This window comes from Myzus persicae, unplaced genomic scaffold, assembly GCF_001856785.1.
Source record: "Myzus persicae strain clone G006 unplaced genomic scaffold, MPER_G0061.0, whole genome shotgun sequence".
In the NCBI taxonomy this organism is placed as follows: domain Eukaryota; kingdom Metazoa; phylum Arthropoda; class Insecta; order Hemiptera; family Aphididae; genus Myzus; species Myzus persicae.
Genome location: NW_019103602.1, coordinates 1,686,604 through 1,698,746, shown reverse-complemented (window position 1 = coordinate 1,698,746; position 12,143 = coordinate 1,686,604). Strand labels below are relative to the sequence as shown.

General features: G+C 27.2%; 1 protein-coding gene across 1 annotated transcript; it reads right to left on the bottom strand.

Annotated features, from left to right (window-relative positions):
- Positions 1-1,932: 1,932 nt before the first annotated feature.
- LOC111034826 (uncharacterized protein DDB_G0284459-like) lies at positions 1,933-12,128 on the bottom strand. The gene is made up of 8 exons (XM_022316212.1): positions 11,280-12,128; positions 7,360-7,555; positions 4,164-4,392; positions 3,874-4,106; positions 3,358-3,570; positions 2,511-2,687; positions 2,360-2,432; positions 1,933-2,299 (listed from the first exon to the last, which is right to left on the bottom strand). The coding sequence occupies exons 3-8, from the start codon at positions 4,187-4,189 to the stop codon at positions 1,933-1,935; spliced, it is 1,089 nt and encodes a 362-aa protein (XP_022171904.1). The 5' UTR covers positions 4,190-4,392; positions 7,360-7,555; positions 11,280-12,128.
- Between the last annotated feature and the right edge of the window lie 15 nt (positions 12,129-12,143).

Below are 12,143 nucleotides of genomic sequence, written 5' to 3'. Positions count from 1 at the left end.
TGGAAAGATTCAAGAGGCGCCGAAGTCCGGAATGTGTGGACTGCAGAGCAGAGGAAGACGATGCCGAGCATACACTATTCCATCGTCTCAAAAATGTTGGAAAGCCGGCAAAACTAGACCACCTTGAAACAGTACGTGGACAAAGTGCTTTCTATGAAGGAGAAGGAAGAACGTGTGTCGCAAAAACACGTTAATTAAGGACATTATTGTGCGCCAACGGCGAAAGTTGGAGCAATAGAGCCCCCCAGTGAATGTAAAGGCAATTGCCTTAGTTTAAGTATTGCTTATTGTATTTTCATATAAATATGTGATACGGATAAAGGGGGAAAGACGACCCAGTCGGGTGAAGTACCCCTCTGTAGCGCCGTGGTGACAACGCAAAAAAAAAGGTACCTAGTCAACAGTTATTCATTCCTACATAAATGTTTATGATGGATAATTTTGAAATCCAATAGTTATATTTTAAAGTTGTAATTACATAACATAAGTATGAAATCCAAAAAGTTACTTTATATTCGTACTTCTCAACCAAAAAATTGAAGCGGGAAGAAACTTAGCACAATACTCGATATTTTCCACTTCATGGATTAATCATACAAATGTTTTTGGGGTTTCAAGTTTTTAGCGTTATTTGAAAAATATCGATTAAATATAATTAGAAATAATTAGAAACTTAACTCAAACAAGACATCATTTTTATTGTATTCAATTGTAAGTATATCTGAACGCTTTCTGATATCTATTATCTGGCATAAGAATTCATAATTTCTGAAATATGTCTGCTTTCAAGAAAATAAATCTAAAACAAGCTATTTATACCTACTTTATTTCATTTGTAATTAAATTGAATACATTTGTTATAAATTCTTAATAAGTATTAAGTAACCATGACAACAAATATCTTACGAAAAATTGGATTAATAGGTTAACCATAATTCAAATGTACACATTTCAATATATTAGAATATTACCTTTGTGTAGTAAATTGTGAGTTAGTTAATTAGGATTAGTTCCTTTATATGAAACAGTAAGTGTTAAACTTATTTACTTGTCAATAATTATTATCTACTTATTTTTTTTTTCAATTTTTTTTTTTTATTTTTTTATTTATTTTTTTATTTTTTTTATTTTATGCATATTAGTATAATTACATTATTACCTAAAATATAAATTTATTATTTGAACAGGCCAAATGAGTTGGTCTTATTGACATTACGCTGATCTATTAAAATAACACCAAATTATGTCTCAACAAAAATGGAGATTTGATTTTGTGTTATAGATAATAAATGTAAAATTGTAAATATTTATTTGTGTATACTATCAACACAATAAAAAAAAAATATTTTAATGCCATATAAATTTGAGATAAGAATTTCGTTTAAAAAAAAATATTTAATCTCAATAGTTTGTAACATACTAACATATTGAATTTTGTTATATTATATTAATATAAAGTAGTGCCCACAATTATTTCGGTAAAGTATTTTTTATTGGCCATGTTAAAAAAGCATTAAAATTTAAGAAAACATAGGAGGATAGGGGGGCAAACCCCAATCAAGTTAATGACCACTAGATAAATTTATATCCTCCTCCTAAAATAAAAACCTAAATGTGGCACTGAAACAAAATTAGTTCAAAAAGTTTCAGTATTAATTTAGTACCTACTTTATTGTTATTACTTACTGGAGTTACTTTGAATTTTTTTTTTAAAGAAAGTTTTTCATAAACGATTTTATTACACATATTACATGTGTACTACATACACATTATGGAAAGTTAACCTCACTGTACGTCATAATACACAATAATATAATTAAAAATAATAATTTTTAGAAATTAAAAAATAGCTATACATAAGTATGTGTATGATTAATTAATAAATTTAATTTTAAAATCAATTTTTTTAAATTACACCTTGATTAGTAATTATTATTCATCTGGTGTTGTAGGTGCTTTATCTGTGCCATCTGTCTTATCTTTATCATCTCTCTTATCTGTCTTATCTTTCTTATCTTTCTTATCTTTCTTATCTTTCTTATCTGTCTTGTCTTTCTTGTCTGTCTTGTCTGTCTTATCTGTCTTGTCTGTCTTGTCTGTCTTGTCTGTCTTGTCAGTCTTGTCTGTCTTGTCTGTCTTGTCTGTCTTGTCTGTCTTGTCTGTCTTGTCTGTCTTGTCGACATCTGTCTTATCTGTCTTATCCATCTTATCTGTCTTATCTGTCTTATCTTTTGCTGCATTAGTCTTATCTCCTGCTGCAGGAGGTGTCTTTTTTTGTTTGTTTAATTCTTTTATTAACCTAAAAATAAATTAATTAAATTAAAAACAATAATAACTAAATACATGATTTGTTGCATACTCTTCAACATCTGTTCTAGTGTCTGTGTCTATAGACTTTTTCAATATTTTTTTCAGCTCTCCGATCACGAAAGCTATAAGTTTATTAGTTAAACAAAAAATAAATTTTACTATGAACTATGTAAATCAAATATTTTTAATATTAATTTTACTTTGTGGAGACTTATCGTCATCTTTGCATTCTTCTACTTTTGGTTTTCTTTTACCCAATTCATTTAATTCTTTTATATATCTCGGTTTACGAGTCACCTTATCCACTCGTAATTTAATTTTTGCTAATTTTTTCTGAATATCATCTTCGTTAAAATATAAGGCATGTTCGTCTTTCTCTTTTAAATTTAAATAAAAATAAATAATTTTATTATATGACATATTAGAAGTTAGAACAAAGGGTATCTTCCATTACGTTACAAAAATAAAATACTACAACTTTCAAAAAATATTAATTTTAACAATAAAAATGTTTTGTATTTCATTATATATTAATTAGTAGTTTTATTTATTAATGTTCAGCATCATAGAACTACGTAAAACATAATCCTCAATAAGTAATAAGTTTTATTTAAAAAATCATAAAAAAAAAATTGTTGAAGTTGAAATTTCTAAGGACATCTTGCCTTCTAGTCACGTTTATGTAAGAAGAAAAATAATTTTAATTACAGTTAACAGCCGATGCACTGCAGACATCAACACAGTTTATAAAAATCACATTAAATATTATGGGAGATGTGTCACATTTTACAATTAAATAAATATGTTTACTAATTTCAATTGTTTTCTTTATTGTGATAGTTATAGCTAGACAACCATAAGTTATGTTCTATTTAAGTCCTCTCCATTATAATTTTTTTTTTTAATTTCAATTTGAGAGATAGAGTTTTATGAGTTCACTCTTATATTTTTTTTTTTTAATCTACATAGGTGTTTTAGTAACAAGTACACGCGTAACGTGTTGATACGAATATTTAGGTATGTATCAACAAAAATGTAAATACTAACTTTTTGGATCGGATTTCAAATCGGTTTTTGAATCTAATATTTCAACGCTGGGTTCCTGCATTTTTTCCTTATTCTGTATTTCACTAATTTTGGAGTAAAGTTCTATCATATTTTTTTCGAGAATTTTAACAATGTTACCAATGCTTTCTGGGTAATTATAATCAACCTTTAAACATTTCAAAAACTCTAACGCCCATTGAATTTGATTAATGCCTATAAAATACGAAGGAAACAGAAATTATATATTTTGTGTCGTATTATTTTCTACGCATTTAAATATGTCTTCAAAAACATAATTAAGACAATTTTAGTCGTTACAACCAGTTGCGAGCTCATTGCTACACTTGACAAATAGATACGTACTCGCTACTTGCATATAATTTTAATTTTAATTCATAATGTATATTGATTATATTATACTTAAAAAGTTGAACACTCCCCCTCCCCCACCATTCAAAATTCCTGAGCAAGCATCTAGCTACAACTACCTAACTATATAAGTGTAATAGATTTTACCACATCGAATTTGTGTTTCTTTGTTGTACATAGACCACAACACTGCAATCAAATTGTCCAATAAAACTGAGAACGGCATTTGCGACGCATATTGCTTGATGTTGCCTTTTACCGGAGATACACGGAAGTTGTATAAAACCGGACGTAATGTAGCTTTTTGTTTATCTTTATTTGCTGGTGGATCAGCAGGGGGTGCAGCAGGGGATGCAGCAGGGGATTCAGTAGGGGTGTTTCTGTAATAAAATTAATTATGAATTAAATTGATCTACTCAAAAAACAAACAATCATACTCTTTATTCGGTTCAGCTTCCGCCATTTTTTCTGTTCCGTAAAGGTAATTCGTGTTAGGTGATAAATTAAAAAATGATTGATTGTTTATCCAAATATCGTGGAATATGTGAGAAATAATGTTGTTTGCGTTACTACATTTATTTTATGTGTGTATTTCAATGTGGCCAGAAAAAGGAATGGAATAACATATTTTATTGTTATCAAAACGATGATAAAATAACATGTAAACTGTAGAATAATATTCTATATTAATGATGATATATATATATATAAATACATGTATATATCATTTTTTTAAATTTGTTTCAATAATATAGATGAATAAGGGATCTATGTTTTTTAATTGATATTATTATGAAATCCATTGAATAGTTATGACTTAAAATTAAACTACAATAATTAGGCACCTTATATAATATATATAGGTATGTCAATATGTATTTATCATCATACCATATTATCACCATTCATTAAAATTCAACAGCTGTTAATCAATAAAACTTATTAAAAAACTTACTTAATTTATAAATTCCAAGAAATTAGTCAGTGTATTCTAAATATAAAAGACTTGAAAGAAAATTTAAGTAATGAAATACTTACCACTTACGGTAATAATATATTTTATAACAGTTTAACACAATATTATAGATTAATAACCAAATTAACATTTATATCTATATACGAGTAATTTAAAGTAATTTAAAATAAAAAATGTTCACTTGAGTTGTATAACTTCTTGTTTCATTAGTTAAACGAAATTTATATAATTTAACTGTCTATTTTAAAAAACTGATTTTTTTCAATACCTAATTTAGATACGGTGAAAAAACCAAATGTATTGCTTTTTTATATTTGATACCAAATAGGCAATAAATACTAAAATACAATATTGATACAACTATCGACTTAAGTAGAGATTCAAGAGAAATTTTACAGTTAAATGAGAAAACTTAGTAAAATGGTGAAATTAATGATTCTACCGAATCAAATAAGTATTGATCAGAGTGGATTTATTAGAAATTGAGTAGAAATTGATGAAAAAATAAAGAACTGAAAACAACTAAAATGTATGGCAGATAATAAGATGCAATAAAGAATAATCATAGGGCGTGAATAGATAGATAGCAAATCTTATTTAATAGAATAGTACTCTGTTGAAAACGAAAATACAGATTGTGGTAGATAGCTCAGGAAATAAATACTATGGCAGGTTTTCTAAAATTTAAACCCTGCGGATAAAAAAGATTTTGAGGTAACGGGAAAAAATATTTTTAAAAAACAATTTTTTGGTACAAAAATTAGCAGATTATTTGTTCCAAAATATGGTATATTACTATATTATGATATGCTGAAAATTGTTGAAAATAAAATAAGCAAAACAAATACCACATTACTTACTTCAATTTTTCTATTGCACTTTTATACCTACTAACTCCCATTTGTTGTTATAGTATAGTCATCATCTCTACGACACTTTCCAACAAAAGAACCTCGAAGCACAATAATTCATGAATATTTATAAATACAATTTCGATAAGTGATATTAAAAACATCCAATAATAGCATTGTCTTATATTATATAAATTAAGTGTTTAATTTAATTAATTCTTCACAATGAGTAGAAAATATCAATTTTTGTGTTGATTTTCTGTTTTCTACATTATTAAATAGATAAAAAACTTAATATTTACATTTTTTTTAATAAATTGTAAGATTCGAGTATACCTAAGCCTAAAAAATAATAACAATCTACTACAATGTTTTATTCATTCAGACGATTGAAATTTGAAACAAAATAATATAGTTATCATTGCATATAGGTAGATAATATATTTTTAAACTAAAAGACCCACATTTAGTTTATTGTTTTAAAAATAACTAGAACTCAAAATTCAACAAATCAAATGTAAGCAATAGGTACTAAAATCAGATTATAGGCTGAAATTCAGTAAACTAATTAGTTTTCGTTTGACATGTACTGTTGAGTGTAGAGTTTTAGAATATAACATTTAATACTAGTTAACTACATTTTCATATTACTATTAATATTATATTATTTTGATAAAACTCAAAATACTAATGCAAGTTTATTTGTGAAATGCATTGTTAAATAGGTAATTAAAGGAAACATTATTTTTATTAAAATTAAAAGTGCAGTTCTTGAGTAAAGTAATTTAAGACAAATACATTATCAGATTGTTTTACAAATAATATACTAGTTAGATAAATGGTAATAATTTCCTTGAAAGCAATACTAATTTCTCAGCTGTATCAAATGATATGAAAAATATTTCATGATGAATCAGAGTTTCGGCTTCTACAAGTAATGTGCAATTTAATCAAAATTAAAAAAATAACTATTTAAAACACTTACTATTATAAGTTATATTGTTATATAGTATTTATGTCACTAAAACACCTTACAATTTATTTATCACCATAATTATTAATTAATACTTATACAAACCACATTATTGTACAGATTCGAACAGTTTTTTTTTACACAAATTAATAAAAAAAAATTAAGTGTTACTATTTGAGCATTCCTTACTAGCTTCATTAAATCAAATAGTTAGTTAGTAAACATAAGTTGCTATCATTTTATATTTAACTAACAAGTTTTGTTTTGAAAAATTAATTTCGTTCAAATATGAATGAATGGCAATACTTATTTGAACAAGAAAATTTTAAAAAAAAACAGATTTTGCAATGGAATGTATGTAATTAGCATGCAATCGTTTAAATCAATTGGACTTCCTATTTATATAAATAAATATTATAATAAGCTTAATGTTATAACGGTGTTATACTTATTACAAAATATGGCGAAATGTATTGATTTGCGTTGATTCACATTCTAATGTGTAATTAGTACTTGAAATTTTTATAAACACAATTGATTGTATACATAACGTTTTTAAATGTAGAAAATAGTTTTTATGGAAATATTAAATGAACAAATATTAATATTAAGTTGAAATCCACTTATTATAATTCTCGCAATGGCATAACACTTTGTAACAATAAACAATATAATAGTGACACAAAAACCAACTCTCATTATTTTTATTTTAACCATTTTTTTTTTATTATTATTTTATTGCGCAAATGGCACATGGCGCAGTGTCAGTTTATTGTCATTAAAAAATGAAAATACATACTAAAACTTATAGTATTTACGAACAATAAACATACATTTAAATATTTGTAGTGAATTGCTGTCTGCTGATATTACTTAATGCATAACATAATTCTCTATCTGTGTAGGACGTGGGTATATTGAAAACAGTGTCTTTCTTCAATTTAAAACGAGTGTTCAGCACTTTTAACTTTTGAATTGCTCCATAATCATAGCCATAACGATCTATCACTGTGAATGTGTTTTTTCTTTCTATGCGACATGTGGAAGAGACAAGTATAATAACAAATAATTACATGGTGTTCTCTTATAATCGCGGCTTATACAAAATAAAATAATCCTCTTGACAAGATTAAAATTGTGATACGTAAATAGGTCAATAATCTATATTATTTTCAGGAACTTTGTTAACTTCTGTTATACAGTGAAGATAATGAATAAAACAATAATTATGAAGAGTGGTAATTTAGTTTTTTTTATATCTTATTTTTTTTGACAGATACAATCTGACAACTGGAAAAATAAATTCTAATTATTCATAACGTTGAAAAACAAAAAGCGTTTTAAAAATAATATAATACGCTGAACATTTGAATATTAATCGTTTAATATTATTGTGAAATTTATAAGTATAGAATTGTAAGGTATACATTTGTTTTTATGATCGCCTTTAAAATATACACGACAGGAGACAGGAGACATTAATATAATAATAATAAAACTTTATGTTTTTCGATCTCATTGATTGTCTCTTTTTTTCGCTTAATTCTATTTCGGTTTATTTTTCGAATTAAATAAAGTATATTGTATTTTCTTTATGTAGAACAACTCGATACATTTTATCATGTTGGATACTATGATTATGCCGACTATTATTGAGGAGTTAACCTATCTTTGTTATTTGATTAGGATTTACAGTATTTTACCATAACGTAACATAATATTATAATTTTTCCATTCGTTTCGTACCGTCTTGCACTCGAGTTATGTATACTGTATAGTTATGGCAAAGTATAGCTGGTAATATTCAGACTTAGCCGCTGCGTAATAATAATAATAATAATAATTATTATTATATACCTAGTAATAATGCATGTGACGACGTAATTATTACATAATACGCAATATTATAATTCTGTTGTTATTATGCGCGTCGACAACGGTGGCTAATACAGCATAGGTAATAATAATATTATTGTCGCGACAAAAACCTATGTACTCAGATACTACTGCAGACGTGCGTGGTCTGTAATCGGCTCGAGTCGTCAATTATTATTGCTCTCCAGGTATTAGACGCAAAACCAAAACGTACATGCGATGCACCTCGTAACATAGGCAGCTTAATATTATTTACTACGGTAGATCCAATGTATGCTCAATGTATTATAGACATTTGTTATTTTTATTACTCGTGTTGTAAGCTTCGCGTGCGAAGAGCGATGTTTTCGAGGGCTTTCATGCTACACCCGTATGCATACATCCGTGATATTATCACGCAAGGTGCATGCGTGTTTCGACGTTGTGCGGTGTTATACCTACTTAGGTAGGTACTAGCGAAAGCCGTAACACTGCCTACAGTGTGCCTCAAAATGTCTATAACTATAATGTGATATGACGAGACGAGTACGACTTACGTGTGGGTACCCGTAGCGGCCTACGACTTTTGGTTCGTTTTCAGAATTGAATCATATTGTGTGCAGCGCGTATCGATGTAGGTACGCGTAAGATGAACCCACACAGTCGCCGGGACAGTGTCAATCAGGCAGGTAAATATAAAAACGAGGTATAAATAGTAAAACGCAATAAACTTTTCGCGGAGATCGTTACAAGAGGGCGCCGTCAAAACTTCCACGGCCAAGGATAATTAAATTATGAGACACTGCAGTGATGAGCTAATATTGTCTAAGTTGTATAAGCAAACTTTAGGTCAGAGAAGTTGCACTAGCGATTAAGCGGATTTGATTTGACAGAAAACAAAAAATACGCACCATGTTGGCCTTTCATATTTCAAGTGCACGAGTTTCCTCCCTAATCCAAACCCGAACGAAATTAATGTTTAAATTGTATAAAGATTTGTATAATACAGAGACGAAACTATATTATTTCGAAAGAGAATCATAGCCGTGTTTACAGTCTCCTTCTGTTACACAAAAACAGTGGCGTATTTAGGGAAGGAGAGGGTCCAGGGGTACCCCCAAAACCTCACACAATTTTAATTTGACATTATATTATAATATAATGTGGATGATGTTTATGCAAATACGTTAAGTATGACAGTAAATAAATAACAATTTTCTAATATCAAATACCCACAAAATGTTAGAATTAACACATTTTTTGGACTCCCCAACCCCCAGAAATAAAGTTGAAAATATGACACTGTACAAAATACCGAAATTTATTTTCAAACTTTTCATATAATCATATGTACACCATAAAACTATTAACAATACATTAAAATATTATTAAAATACAATAAATATAAGTAAATATTCAAATATTATGAAATTATGTTGTGTATTTATGCATATAATAATATAACTAATGCTGCATACTAATAAACAGAAAATAAAAATACCGTGTTTAAAATGTATTATATTTAAGATAGATACAAGTGTTTCGGTCACAAAAAACCGACAAAACTCTTTGTAAATAAAAGATATATGAGGGATTGTTAGATGAGTTTAATTATGTGTCTCGTCATTTTATACTAAAAGTTTAAGACCACATAGGTGCAATTGACCAGTATATTATCAAATTAATAATATGCATATTTTCAACGAAAACTGAACAATTAATATTTACATAGTATAATGGCAGACAGCGTATAATATAATGCACATAACTATATTCAAATATTTAAAATTGAACAAAAAAAATTGTTTAAAATGTTTTAGTATTCATTGAAAATTGTTCTTTGCATAATAAACGTAATTCCATGTACATTATCAAGAAGAAAATATTAAATTTTCCATCAAACATTTCTGAATACAAGAAAACCATTTACTAGAAAGTGCATATTACTACTATAAGATAGTAATTTCAAAATATTATTTGAATATTTGTATAGACATTTGTATGGATTAAAGGTAGCGTTTGATCAACAGTATTTTGGATGTTTAATGACTAAATTTTCCTAGTTCTAAGTTGAAAATAACCAAAAACGCGGGGCTATTCAAAGATGGGCGAAAGAGGCAAATACCGTAGGATGCCAAACTAGAATGTCTATAATTTATTTTATAATGAGGTCTTAGGTTTATTTTTATTTTTTATTTATTTAAAAAATATATTTGTAATATATTTAAAATATTTCATGACAAAACACTTAACAAAAAACATAAGCACCTGTGCAAATCAACTAGATTGGCTTTATCGAAACTCTTGAAATTGTTTAGTTTGTATCTGAAGAATCTGATCAAAAGAATGTTATTAAACACGAAGCAAAATCAATAGACAATAAAATATTATATAATTTGAATTGTCTTTATTAATTATTGCGACACCGATCTAAGAAATATTTGATATAATTTCAAAAAGCTTTCAAATAATTAATATTGGTATATCAGGTGGTGCCTCTGTATTTCATAATAATATTATATTCAAAATCGATAAAAATGATTTGAAATGTTTTTTCCTGAAGTGCAACTTTCTAGTAAATGAATTCAATTCTCATGGCGAATCATGTAGTGATTTATTAATTAGATTAAAATAATTAAGGATAAAACATTTATTCTTTTAATATTAATGATAAATGTTCATCTAATTTAAATAATATATTTTAGAAATATATGACAAATATCAATTGTTTTCCTACATCAAAAATATTCAGCCATATTATGACCTACCTACATAAAACAGGATTAGACTTTCAAGTTAGTGAATATTTATAGATGATTTGAAAAGAGCATTAAGTGAGAAAATCGAATAAGTAATAATTTAAAATATTTTTTTAATAAAAAAAAAGTTACGAAAATACCTCAATAATGTGTCCTTAACCACGACATCCTCTAATGTCAACATTTCCTTTTTTCACCATATTTTAATGAGAGCCTGAAAAGATTTTTTCTGTATTAAAAATAGTTAATAAATATTTATACGGTCGTAATTAAACACAATGAAAAATTATAGACACTATCAATGTAATTTTGGTATGAAAGATGAAGTGGCCAAGAATATAAATTGGAAAACTTCGTATTTGCCAATTTTTGAAAACTTTTAACTCGCAAAAAAGATTTGTGTAAGTTGTATAACTAATAAACCATTAGTATATTATTATATTAGTTTAATAATATGTGATTCAATGCACTGTAAGTTGCCATAAATTATTTTTAGTTCATTGTTTACACAATTATTTTTAGTTCGTTGTTTACATAACTTATCCATCCAAATCGTTTATATTGAACATAATATAATAAATATAACATAATAATGTATGATTAAAAAAAATTATAAATCATGTGCGGTTTAAAACAAATGAAATTACCTAAATGAAATGCCATGTTGAATTTCTATGGCTCTAAATATGTGATTGCCCTGGGGCACCAATGATAGTCAACACACCAGTATAAACCATCATTGACGTGAGCTGCAAGTACTCAATACTACCTCGCGATATCTGTAGACCAATATTTATTTGTTTTTAATATTTTATAAGTCACTGCAGCGTGTGCGACGCGTGATTCTACTCTGAGCTGCTATCGAAACAAGAAAAATATATAATTTATATTCGCTCGCGTCGACGATGAATTTGTGGCACTACCTGTATATATGTATAGTATAGTGTACTCCATGTACCTACGTCGCAGTTAATGGAATAGTAAAAATAATAATAATAATAACA

What these genes read in the sequence shown, in the direction of transcription:
- LOC111034826 (XM_022316212.1), bottom strand. Translation starts at nt 4,189, where the DNA reads ATGGCGGAAGCTGAACCGAATAAAGA. An exon ending in AGAAACACAAATTCGATGTG is followed by an intron (nt 3,571 to 3,873) that starts GTAAAATCTATT and finishes CGTATTTTATAG; the next exon opens with GCATTAATCAAATTCAATGG. An exon ending in TTTGAAATCCGATCCAAAAA is followed by an intron (nt 2,688 to 3,357) that starts GTTAGTATTTAC and finishes TAAATTTAAAAG; the next exon opens with AGAAAGACGAACATGCCTTA.